Below are 13423 nucleotides of genomic sequence, written 5' to 3' on the forward strand. Positions count from 1 at the left end.
TACTACTACCACTACTACTACCACTACTATCACCACCACTGCTACCACCACCACCACTACTATCACCACCACCACTAACCACCACCACTACTACCACCACCACCACCACTAACACCACCACTACTACCACCACCACTACTACCACCACTACTACTACTACTACCACTACTACTACTATTACTACCACCACTACTACTACCACTACTACTACTACCACTACTACTACTAGCACTACTGCTACTACTACTACCGCCACTACTACTACTACCACCACTACCACCACTACCACCACTACTACTACTACTACTACTACTACTACTACTACTACTACTACTACTACGGTGATGACGACGACGAGAAACCCAGGAACGGGCGCTTAACAGCAGACGTAATACTACTATATGCGAGAATCCGCTCAAGGACTGCAGGCCGCAAGCTGTGGCGCTGTGCGCCTAAGCCTTGACGTCACTGACGCCGAGCGTATAGCTTCGCCTTTCCCTGGCCGATTACCGGCGGGAACTTGCGACCGCGGTCGTTCAGATGCCCACGGTGTTAGGCTAAGCGTGATGGCAGCACAGTACTGGTGAGAATGTACTTTGGCCATTACCACAGAGGCTGCGGAAATTATCCGCGGAGAGGCAAAAAGCGGTAAACATATGGCTCATTTTTAGAACTTTTATACTGACACAACGTGCATCGCTCATGATGAAATTCATCGTGAATTCTTCGTGACAAGACGCACCTTGCCTTTTCTCATTCTCTGTACCGAATTTTCTCCTTACATTGTCGTACTCCACCGCCGTCCATATTGCACTGTAAGAGGAAGCCAGGACCTCTCAAGCTGTCTATGCAGCTTTTCCCCTGGCTGTCCCGCATTATTCCCGCAGTTTTTCCCGCATTATTCATGGGATTCCTTCGGTGCAGTATTCCTGCACTATGAAATTTGAGGAAGACGAACATATGGTGTCTCCAGTGTTCAGGCTCAAGCTCTGCGGACGTGCCTGGGACTGCCACAATTCGCGTCAACAGCCGCAACAGTACTCATCGATCAGGAGAGTACAATGACTGCCTATGTGACAATCGAAGCCTTGAGAGTGCATATTCGTCACCTCTCTTGGATTCCCGCACACCATATTGCCAGTCTTCCTGCTAACCGGCCGTGTACATCGTTCGCGAAAATTATTGATGACCATCGCGACTTCCTACCAACCCAATTTACACAAGCCTCTAGACCGTCTTCTCCATTATGGAGTATGCACGAACCTTGTGGGCTTCTTTTTATACCGGGCATCAAAAAGAAGGCTGATTTATCGACGGCAGCACTAAAACAAACCACTCTAGAATGGACCGTATAGACCGATGGCTCAGTGACCCCTTCCAGTTCCTCGGGCTCCGTAGTCATCCCCGTAAGGACCATAGTTAAGAAAATGAAAAAGTCAGACCGGACTTCATCGAATGGTGCAGAACTTACTGCTATTCGTGTCGCCAATGAGCATATCAGAGAAGAAACACCCCAGCAATGCTGTGTTTTCACTAATTCAAAGGCAGCCCTCCAAGCATTACAATCTGCTCTTTGTCACGGGTCCCATGAACAATTTGTCGCGGAAAACCGACAGCTCCACCGCACCGCCTTCACTAAAGGGCACCATATTGTTTACCAATGGCTGCCAGGACACAGCGGCATCGCAAGCAACAACCGCGCGAACGAGGCCGCGCGAACTGCTCACCATGATGGTGATTGTATGACCATCCCCATCTCGAGAGCCGACGCAGCGGGCAGGTTTAGACCACTTTCGCGGGACATCACGTTTGCCGCGTGGAATTGAGGCCAATTCTCTCATTCGCGTTTACAAACCTTAGACCCAGATGTGAAGTTTCGGCTTCCATCCGGCCTACCACGACGTGAAGCAACTTTGTTGTGTCGCCTGTGGCTTGATGTAGCTTTCACCAAGCACTACTCCCTCTTTATAGGTATGGCTGACAGCCCTGCATGTGCCATCTGCGGGTGTGATAAGACAATAGCCCACATTCTTTGTGGATGCCCTGCCTACAGCGCCGAAAGACAGTCTCTCTGCCGTGCACTGGAGCATCTAGACCTGCGCCCGCTGACGGAAACGAAGATTCTTGGCCACTGGCCGCGGCGGTCGTCGGTGGTGAAGGCCTCCAAGGCACTGCTCCGCTTTTTGAGGACTTCTGGCCTGCACGACAGGCTGTGACTTTACTGAACGGTGTGACTTTAATTTCCTGCAACTGTCTTTTCTCCTTCCTTCATCTTTTCCTCCCCTAACCCCTTCCTCCCGTGCAGGGTAGCAAACCGGCTATTCGTCTGGTTAACCTCCCTGCTTTTCCTCCTCCTCCTCCTCTGGCTGTCCGCAACACCTAGTTGAGGAAATGAACCCTCAAACCTTCAAAACGGTACCCAGAAATTAGACACGCAATAGGATAGGCTTTAATGTCGAATGTGTTTATTTCATCATTGCGCTCCGGAATTTTCCAGCGGCTGGTTTCGAAATGGTAACGAATTAAAAAAGCCACAGCGGCCCATATTCTTCTTGTAGCTTTGTACGGTATCAATGTTACCAAGTCTGACTGAATGCCGTACGCAGTACGCAGTGGTTTTCCACTCGAAAGAGTTGGATTTCCACTTGTAAAAGCATCGAAAGCACGAGCGAATTATTTGAGAGGGAAACTGCCGCACACAAAACAACCTTTGATCTTATCATGGCTAGAGTGCTACAAAAGCGGTCGCAGAGAACGTCGCAAAAAAGAACGTCTCCGCCGTGACTCCTCCCACTCCACTTAAGGTCTGTACAACAATCCGTAATCGTTTGCCAAAGAAAAAAGATCATTCCCGCTGTGACTGTTTTCATACGCCACGTTCACTTTTCGCGGCAACTGCAGCTGACCTTTTCGGAAGGCAATTTAAAAGACGATGCACTAACGAAGGCGCATTCAACGCCTGTTTGTGGTGCCTGCGTGTCGTATTCCTTGATGGAAGTCTCCAAGTGTTTTCAGTTTCTTCTGCTTCTTGCTTGTGGCTTGCCACATATGCAATGCACTCAGGCACTAGATGCCGATGAAAAAAATCAAGGCCAGCATATCGATGAAAGGTGAGAGAATATTGGTCAGCATGCCGGTGCGCGCAGTAGACCGCAGACCTGTCTAGAACGCTATAGTTTCCTGCCGTCTGTTCTCCACAGTGCGCAGAGCGAGGTCTAGTGGCAGTGCCTGGTTCGAGATAGCGCATCTCTGAGTATGGTCTGAGCGTCAGATATGCGCTCGAACCATTTGTACGCCACCACCCATGGACACCACTGTGGGCGGTGGTGGAGCAAAATTAGGAGGACTGGTGGGATACGCGACAAGAGCGAACGGTCGACGCGACTGAGTCACGGCTTCAGCATAGTTGAGTGGCGTAGTAACAGGAGGAAGCGGATGAGTCGGTGGTAGGACTTAAGCGACCTAGTCCTGAATTACTTGGCAGATAGTTGGCACAAGAGACAGCACAGGGTTGGGAGGAGAACAGACGGGGTCTTTCCGAACGTGAGGCATAAGAGACAGCTGGCGAACAACTTCACAGATGAAGGCTTTGACCGCTGCAGGAACTGTGACGGGTCAGAAGGTGGAACGCGGAGGGTCAAACCAGCAAGTGCGCCACCAGGCTCGTCAGACCGGCGCGTAGAAGAACGTTGCGTCCGTAATTTGTCATAGCTTTGGCAAAGCCGGATGACATCGACGACGTATGTGGGATTCTGTGCCAAGAGCATTTGAAAAGTATCGTCGGCGATTCCCTTGAGGATGTTATTGACGTTGTCGCCCCGTGGCATGGCCGGGTTTACACGCTTGCACAAGTCAACAATATTCTCGATATAGTTTGTGAAAAATTTGCCAGTTTGTTCAGAGCGGGCATGGAGACGTTCGGCACGGAGCTTAGGCACGGCGGGGTGGCCGATCACGTCTGCAAAGCTCGTTGTGAAGGAGGACCACGTCGGGATGTCAGCTTCAAGTTTGCGAAGCCAAATATTGGCAATGGCCGTGAGGTAAAATAGCACATTGCTCAACTTGACGGAATCGTCCCACCTGTTGTAAGTGCTGACAAGCTCGTAAGAGCTCAGCCAGTCGTCAACGTCGTGGTCATCCGCACCACTGAAGATAGCTGGGTCGCGCTGCCGCTGCGCACCAGACCACAGAATGGTTGGAGGACGAACAGGCGGCGATGTCTGGTTCGCACCGTCGTGCATCGTGGCCGGTAATAGTTACGTACGGCTGCCAAGTTCCAGGATGAGGACAAGGGTAATGAGCGACCTCCACCAAATGGGATGCGGGGTTGTCCCAGAGTCTTCTTGCTAAAAGGCTGGGCCCTAAGCTCTGTGCGATCCTCTGAGGCGTTGGTGTTGTTGCTAGTCTTTCAAAAGATGGCACATACCCACACTGGGGGATCGGCCAAGAATCGGGAGGTAGAGACATCATTTCATCATTTCGATACCGCTAAAGCTGCCATGATATAGCTTACTGCAGTGAAAACAAGAAAACAGTGTACAGATTGTTGTAAGAAATTGTCATGTGCGCCCTCAGATGCGTATAAGGTGGCTATCAAGGAGTACGTAGGCGGAGTAAAATTGTTGAAATTTGTGTGCCTAAATTCAGCCTTAAGGAAAACAAAAATTTAACGTCCCGGATTCTTAGACCAGTTGAGATAAAAATACTGACACCTTGAGTTTTATTGTAACTCCGGCCTGTATTTAATTATTAAAAGCATAATTTAAGATAAATTTTTGACCGATGTACTCCAAAGCGTATTGCTGAGGAAATATTTGATAGGTTATTTTCACAAGGACAGCAGAATTAGAGAACTTCAAGTTTTAAGTTCCAGAAGAACATAACTTTTTAAATGAAAAATCGAGCATATAACGAAATACTGGTTCTATGAGACATTATACAGTTGTGTTTTTTAATTTTAAATCTACAGAGCGAGTACGTGGTACGAGAATTTTTTATCCGTCTACATTTGAAAAAGACAACCGAAGTTTCGGCCCTAATTAGAGCTTAGACACCCGTCAGAACACTGACATCTAAAGTTTCTTATGTTGACACTAGAAGCCATTCGGTCACTAAGAGGGACGACTACGAGCGGCAATTATCGGTTGTGAAAATCATTCGCGAGCCTCAGTCTGGCAGTACTACCCAACACTCAGAAGAGATTGAATTTGTGGTCTTTAGGTCGGCGTACAATTTGTTACAACACTTGGCTGATGATCAGAAAATCCATCAAACGCAGAAGTTCCCAAGGTGCAAGGTTTTATTTTGATACTTGTTCAGAGACCTCGAATATGCAGTAATAGAAACAGCTGGGAGTGACTGGGGTGTTGGTGGCAAATGGGGGGCATAAACGCAAATGCATACATAAATATTTCTTCTGCGTTCTGTCTGAGCGTCTGTCCTTTCTCACCGTCCTGTCTAATCGCCATATTATACGCTTGAACTTGCGAGTACTTTTTTCCCCTCCGGTAAGCAAGCGCATTTTTGTAAATACCTCTGCCTGCTTAATGTACTGATTCGCGGACTGTGGCGCTATATAAAGAATGCGCAGGCCACAAATTTGTCTTTTGTTGTAAAGAAGGGAAGAAACACTGCTTACGTTCAGAAATCATCAATGCGACTTTTTCACAAAATATGGCGCCCTCTGCGGATTGGCTAAAATTCTTCTGCTATTGGTTGAAATTAAAATGCACGTGGGAGACGCAGGTGCAATCTGGTTCCACGAGGCGCTAACGGCACCTGCAAAGTAGCAAGTTTGTGCTGACAGCTGCCGCCATCTGTCGCATGTGCCTGTCGCTAACGTGAGCTGTGCGTGCGCAGCAGGAACCGGTGGTTTGTTTTCAACCAGTGCAGCTGCAGGTGAAGAGGCGGGCATGCGCACGGCGGCCGTGTGACAAAGGCAGATTGCAGGCATCGGCTCTGACAGCAGCTGGTATAAGCTGCTATACATGCAGTACAAAAACTCTACTCTTCGGGAGTTACACTAACGGTTTCGAGGCCTTTCGAGAAATGCGTCTTCTTTAACTTACGCAGACTGATAGCTTAACGGGTGCCATAAGTGCTCCGCTGCAAGGCTACGAAACAAACCCCGCAGCCTGGTCACTTTTGGAAAAGACAGTATATACTCAGCGGACCTCTAAAATTTCACCACATCGAGATCCTTCATTAAAGATTTCCTATTTCCAGTTCAATAAAGATACAAGGTACTGGCACAGTTATTAGATGATATCGCAGATATTTGTGTATAGAGCACTCGGTACAAGTGTCACACACCGCAAGTACGCTAAGGGACAGATGTCGCAGATAGAAGCTTTGTTTCCTAACCGTGACAATGGTTTCGCTTTCTTAACCGACTTTTCGTGTTTCTGTTAAAGACGCAAACTGCATGCTAGAGCACTAAAGTACTAATACAGAGTTTTCTCAATTATGAAAGACTGCGGCAAGCTTGAATTGCGTGTAAAAAAAGAAAAAGAGAGCCTGGGGAGTTTTTTTAACGATTTTGTGCTATTTTTCAGCGGCTCTTCTGAAGATTTGACGTTTTCCTTGGAAGACTTCCGCTCCAACGAAACTCTTCAAGAAAAGAGAAATCAAAGCCGAGTGTGTCTGCCGCCGCCGTGTGACGACCTTGAAGCCTACTCCGGGTTCATTAGCGTTGACCGCAGGAACAGCCGTGCAGATAATTCTTTCCTGTTCTTCCTATACATCAAATCGAAGGCAAGCATTGTTTTCTGAGCCCTAGTCACATTTAAACGCCCCCGCTGTCTTGATAGAAATGATATGCGTTAATTGGTGGAGTCACGGCTTCAAAAAAAAAATTAAACTTCATGTTTTACTCTTCCGGTAGGAAGTGGTTAACCCTGCCCTCGAGTTGAGCAAGTTAACTTGACTTTTGTTACATGTGTAGAGCGGTATTTTTTTTTTTAGTGGCTTTGGCAGGACTAAAAATGCGTGCTATTTTTTACAACCAATGACGTCACTAACTTTTTACACCTTTCAGGCATGTTTGTGCAAAATAGGATCAACGACTTATTTCGAGTCCTTGTATGCATCGTACCAAACGAGTAAAGACAGCATTTTGAATTTTTATGCGGCTAAACGAGCAGTCGCCATTGATAAGAATTATGAAAAGAAGGAAATAACATTACAGGACCTCTACGTGGACTTTCTTTAGAAGTAAAGCGAACAAGTGGCGCCGCAGCTGTGTATAAGAAACAGATAGCGAAAGACGACACATTTATTATTGATGACTTCCCATCACGCAGTGATCGTGTGCGAATGTGAGGGAAGATTTCGGCGTGTATGGGCAATTCTGTGGGAGCCCGTTGCATGTGAAAATGATGTGACCACAAATTGAAGCAATAGGGGCTTCTCCGTGGCTATGAGAGAATCTGCTTGCCAGTCTATGATGCGTCCTGTGCTTTTTCATGCACAGCCGGGTACCTGGACCTCGTATGCGCCTTAGCCAACTAATTTGTTGGATTTTCTAGTTTATGAGGCGTACATGTTATTTTAACGCACAGCATAAGCAAGGCTATAGGGAATATATTTAAAGACTACCACGTTGAAGTTGCACATGTTTTCAGAAAAAAATGTTAGCTGCTGTGCGCAAGATATCGTTCGAAGGTTCAATATATTGCAGGGACGTGAGCAAGATAATGTGCCTTAATTGCGATACTCAAGCAAGCTTCTGAAGGGAATTTTCGCTTTCCTTTCCCTCCTTAACCATAAATCGCAATTTTAAAATAATTTATTTTTGTAACTATCTCGATCAACAGGTTAGTTCTGCGCGAATTAGACACGACAGGTGAACAGGAACAAACACGACAACACAGGCGTGTTTGTTCCTGTTCTCCTGTCGTGTCTAATTCGCGCAGTACTAACCTTTTTTCTGCCATGAACCAACTAGCCCGCAAGAACGTTCTACTTCGATCAACAGCATCATCATTATTGCGCCACCAGGTTATCTTTCTTTGTCACACTTGTGAAAAGGAAGCTTGGATTGAGTAATGTCGTTTTCCTTTTATTTCTTTTTTTATTGGGGGGGGGGAGGGGTCGCTTTCACTGACAAGAGTTCCTTCCGTTTCACTCCTCGCCAGGGGTTTAGTCGAACCTTTGACTAGTTACAATGCATTATTGCGGAGAGTTTAGCAATTTGCGCTTATTTAGCTTGCGACGATTTTTATTCAGTTGATTTGAATACAATATAAATATTTGCTCGGAATAAAGAACTGCTGCAGTGACACTCCTTAGTGGGTTAACAGTTCACCGAAATAAAGAGAGCCCACTCACAAATGGCTGTTGGGGAAATACCGAATAGGCGGTTGTCTCTAACGTCTGCTTTTTTTTGTTTTCTTGATGGCAGGGATACAATTTCAAGAACAGTAATTCCTATTATAGCAGAGAGGAAGGTTTCAGAATAGCCATTAGAAATACGCAGTGAGACAGGGAGGAGGAAAGGCGGGGAGGTTCAGCTGGAGAAGGTGCTGGTTTTGCTACCCTACACAGAGTGAAAGAGACGGGTGGATTTAACCGTGGAGGAGAAAAGATAACTACGAGGAAAATATAGCTAGTAAGGCTTAGCTAACAGCAGTCTTAGCGTGTCGCGCAGGTACGTCCGAGTATCCATCTCTTTCAGCGGAAAGGGTCAGGAGAGTCCAGTGCACAGCATAGTTATTGTCTTTCGGCACTATATGCGTGCAGAACGTGTACCACCTCGCGTCACACCAGAAGATAGCGCATACAGGGCCATCAGTCATGTATATAAGAAAGAAATATTGGTTCATGAACGCAACGCAAAAGCACAGTCGACAGAGCAGTCGTGCTTCACGTTGTGGTAGGCAGAGGTAACTCGGAGATGCAGATGTACATGGTCGGTCAGAAGTTCCCAGGCCACAGGGTCTCCTTTTGAGCACTGTAGTGAGACAGTTATGACATGAGCGAAGCTCATAATATCTGTAGACGATAACAGAAGCACCGTTCGAACATCTGACAACTTCGATAGCTCGAACGGTATCTTAAGTGCCGGGATATACAGAAGTAAAGCAGACCCTGTGGCCTGGGTACTTTTGACCAACCCTGTACAAGTGCTTAGAGAAGTAAACAGAGCACAGGAGCTATGGCCCGAAGTTGGCCCTAGTGCGCTATAGTCGAGTCGTGAGGGAGTTCGCGGCAGGCGAGCCCACGCGCACCCCAAACTACCAATGATACCTTCATTTTAGAGTCCTTTGCATGCCTTGGTTTCACCATCGCGGGTAACTTTGTGCTCTTTCGACCAACCAAGACTATATCTCAGGATGCGCTGGTGGAATTTTCCTAGTAGCCCTTTTTCACATTGGCGTGGTCACGCTACATGAATCAGGCGTTTGTTGCGACCATCGAGACTTAACAGTGATTTGCTTCCCAGGAGCATGCCACTTTTTCAATTTGTCCATTGAGAGTAGAAATGCAGCGTCAAAGCATCCTGCCTGGTGTTTCGACGAGCAGTGGTGATAGATGTCAATAGTACGATGTCATTTAATTTGTCAGGGCGCCATTAAATTTGTGCGGCTCTTGTCACTTATCGAAGCAATATTTCTTTCTTAACGGCACGGCTAATAGCAGTGCATGCGCTATCTTGCGGTGCGATGCGAGATGGTACACAGTCTCTATAGTTTTTGAGCCGGAAGACAATCACATATATGATAACGGACATCCGTTTATTGGGAAAAAGATGGATGTCTCTAAATATGGATGAAAAAAAACTTTGCGGAAGGTGGTTGCATTGCTATACAGGCACTCAGAAATTTGCTAGCTGGATATATCAAAACCGTGTTGCCTGCCCGCAGGAGTATTCAGAGAATAAACCACTTCTCCTGTGGCTGCAAGGTGGACCCGGGAAATCCTCGCTGTTCGGACAGTTCCTCGAGAACGGACCCCTGGGAATCGACGCTTCCGGGCAGCGGTACTACAGGAATCACACACTTCTAAACTACGCGAACATTATCTACCTAGACCAGCCTGTTGGTTCGGGATACAGTTTTGACCGCAGGAAGAAATACAATGGAACACTTGAAGAAGCCTCTATCCACATTGTCCTATTTCTTCGCCGGTTTGCCCACATATTCCCAGAGAACATAGGCAAAGATTTCTTCATCGCTGGAGAGTCGTACGGAGGTAACCCTTCTAAATGCCTATTATTGTGCAACTAAGTGTAACGTACGTGTGTGTCTATTCAGTCGACAACAGGTGTACGCTGGCGAAGCGAGTATGTTTTGCGAATAGTCACATCGTTTCTTTGCTGTCGGTTCTCGTTTATGGCTGTATTTTACGCATTGTGTTCAAGATTGGATACAAAGACCGAGAAAACGCAGTGATTACTGATTTTTTTTTCTTGCTGCTTTTCCCCCTCATTCTTGGGTGTATATTGTTTTTTTCTATTTTGAGCGTTTAGCTCCTTTTCGTTTCTCTTAAATTGGCTTCAAGCCTGGAACAGCACTCTGATGCGGGCTCCTTTCTTTCTTTTATGTCTTTTTTTTCCAATTTCTCTTTTAAGCGCATCAGTAAAAACCAAACAATAGTCTATAATATTTATATGCGATGAAAAACACAGAAAAATTATCTGCCTTGTATGATGAAGCATTAATTTCTGGGTTTACGGAAGATACAGTCCGTGATTGAGGGGCAAAAGAGCAAGGAAAAAAATCAGGAATTACTGCCTTTTCTTGGTCTTTTTAATTAACCCCTATTCCAGTGATCTTGAGTGGCCTGATCGCATTACTAAGACAAAAGGGTGCGCAAAAAACGGTCCTTAGCGGTACATTTTAAATATTATTCAAAAAGTAGGATAGTAGTGAAAAGCTCATAATACAGCCTTCTGGTTAACATTCCTGAATTCCCTCTTCCTTCCTATTTCTCTCTCTCTCTCTCTATTGCCATCATAACAAGAAAGTGAGCCCAATCAATATTAACGTGCAAAATTCAACTTGACTTGCAAATATTTTTTTATGTTAACAAGCAAACTATACCTGTTACTTTAAATCGTTAAGTAAGATTTATGGACCAGCGAAAAATCACGCAGCATGCACAGTTTTGAAACAAATATTACAGTAGAACTGATGGTTAAATCATTAATACACCATCACTGCTGCCTGCTGGCGGATACTTCTCAGTCCCATCATGACAGAAGACTAGTATCGAGACTAAACATTACACAGCCAACTGTGATAATTTGAAGCCTACGTTTGCTTTGCTCAGAAATGTGTGCTGATTATTTCCTTGTTTTTCAGCGAGGTCAGCCATTGGAGCAGCAAGCAAGATATTGAAAAGGAAACAAGCCGCTGTTCCCTTCCACCTCAGGGGAGTGATGTTGGGTGTCGGATTCTTGTTTCCTCTGTTGGATATCATCAACTCCACTGATTACCTCTATTATACCGGACTACTAGATGAAGAGGGCAGAACTGAATTTGCGAAACAATTTGACATTATTCAACACCTGGTTGCTGAAGAGAAGAACTATACCGCGGCTGCTTACGTCCTCAGCCAGACAGTTCTAAATTTACGTATGCCAGGGCATCACAGCTTATTTGAAATGTTGACTGGATTTAAACACCACGGAAGCATTATAACGCCTCAAAGGAACATGGAAACTTTTGCATATTATTTTTACGCGAACAGTACGGCGTTTAAGCAAATAATTCACGTTAATTCTTCGCGGAAGCTGGATGGCACTAGGCCGCATGTGGCGGCTGCTTTAGCTGCAGATTTCTTTGTGGATCACAAGCACATATTGCAGCACGTTCTTAACAACACACATGTACTGCTTTATACGGCACAACTGGACGACGTATTCCCCGCCGTCAATATTGTAAGACAGCTCAGAAATTTGACATGGCGTGGCTCTGAACACTTCAAGAAAGCAAACCGTACGATGTGGCACCGGGGGGATAACACCTCACTCGAATTGTTAGGTTACGAGAGAAGGGCTGTAACTTTGATGTATGCCAGCGTGCTCTTCGGTGGCCACTATGTTTCCCTGGACCGTTCATATGCCGTAAGCGATTTGTACGGTCGTTTTTTCAACTTCCAAAGGATGCCCCCTCCAAACAGCAACGACACTCTATCATGCTGAAATAACATGTATTTTGCTTCGGAACTTTTAATTTGAATTTCAAAGTGTGCTAAAACGGCTTGTAAGTTGGTTCTATGTTCTAAAGAACCTGTTTCCTAGATGAATATTTGTCAAACTTTATCTAAATAAAATATTATTTGTTATAGACTGTACTGGTTGCATTGTAAGGTACTTGCCTTGCATTCCGTGGCTCTAAGGACGACACCTGCGCAAGCTTGACTCCATATATCGGTTACTAGGTTTAGATAAGCATCCTAGAAACCAACTTTAACTACAGAGGGTTACATGGCAACGTCCTGTAAATATTTGCGTAATCACTCTTTCTACACGCCAAATATTACAATAAAAGAAGTGTGCTCGTTACTAGTAAGAACCACTGCTGCCTATACCTCTTTTTGTGCGGCTTAGAATACCGCTCCAGATATAACGACACACATGCACACAATGACTCCATGCGGGTGGGCGTGCTGCCGACCTTTCCAAGAAGCGTACTGGTAGCGGCAATATGAAAGGGAACACGGGAGCACGTGGACTCCGCGCTTGCCGCGGAGATCCTGCGAGAATGGGCGGCACCAGGCGCATGCGCCTTTGCTGCCGATTCTTGCCGGGTATCTGCGACAGCGCTTCGCAAAGCGCGGAGGCCACATGCTCCCGTGTTCCCTTTCATATTGCCTCTACCTGTATGCACGGTTAAATCAGTGAAGGGATTTGTCGCCGTGAACAAACCAGAGATAAACAAAAAAAGAAGCAATCTTCGGCGGTGCAGTCAACCAGTCCGTGCCAGTGGGCAGAAAGGCATTTCATTTGTTATTTCCTTTAAATATAGCGACGGATTTTGTATGTTGTATTTCTTGCCTTGGTGTCCCCTGAATATAGAGGGGATCAGCCTAGTTTGCATGCAACCCTTCCTTCCACCAAATGGCCCTCTTTGTTTCTCTTTGGAGTTTATATGAGTACGCATAAACGAATGAAAACATTGCAGGAAACTCGGTCTCCAAGGCGTCATTTCTCTGTTCAGCGATTATTACAAGGCGTAGATATGTTAGTCGGGCTCACTGATGCGTACTCACTTTGTAAGATTTTCGTGGTGAACGGGGACCAAAGGAGCTGCCAGGAACAGGCTGCTCTTGGTGAAGTCTTCGAGCCACATAATTTGTGTTTCTGCTGTGGAGTGAGGAGCGTATAAAAAATCCCAATTTACAACCCTCTGTAGTGTGAGGAAAAACCCCTGTTGGCACCTTTTAAAACATTTCCGTAGTAAAGGAAGCAGTAAAGGCG

At 46.0% G+C, this 13423-nt stretch overlaps 1 protein-coding gene across 1 annotated transcript; it reads left to right on the forward strand.

Annotated features, from left to right (window-relative positions):
• The first annotated feature begins 5823 nt into the window (after positions 1-5823).
• On the forward strand, positions 5824-12297 carry LOC144108055 (putative serine carboxypeptidase CPVL). Its single transcript, XM_077641336.1, has 4 exons — positions 5824-5840; positions 6555-6753; positions 9864-10191; positions 11304-12297. Exons 1-4 carry the CDS (start codon positions 5824-5826, stop codon positions 12143-12145), a joined length of 1386 nt encoding a protein of 461 aa, XP_077497462.1. The 3' UTR covers positions 12146-12297.
• The last annotated feature ends 1126 nt before the right edge of the window (positions 12298-13423 follow it).

The sequence above is a fragment of the Amblyomma americanum genome, chromosome 10 (genome assembly GCF_052857255.1).
Source record: "Amblyomma americanum isolate KBUSLIRL-KWMA chromosome 10, ASM5285725v1, whole genome shotgun sequence".
Lineage (NCBI taxonomy): Eukaryota > Metazoa > Arthropoda > Arachnida > Ixodida > Ixodidae > Amblyomma > Amblyomma americanum.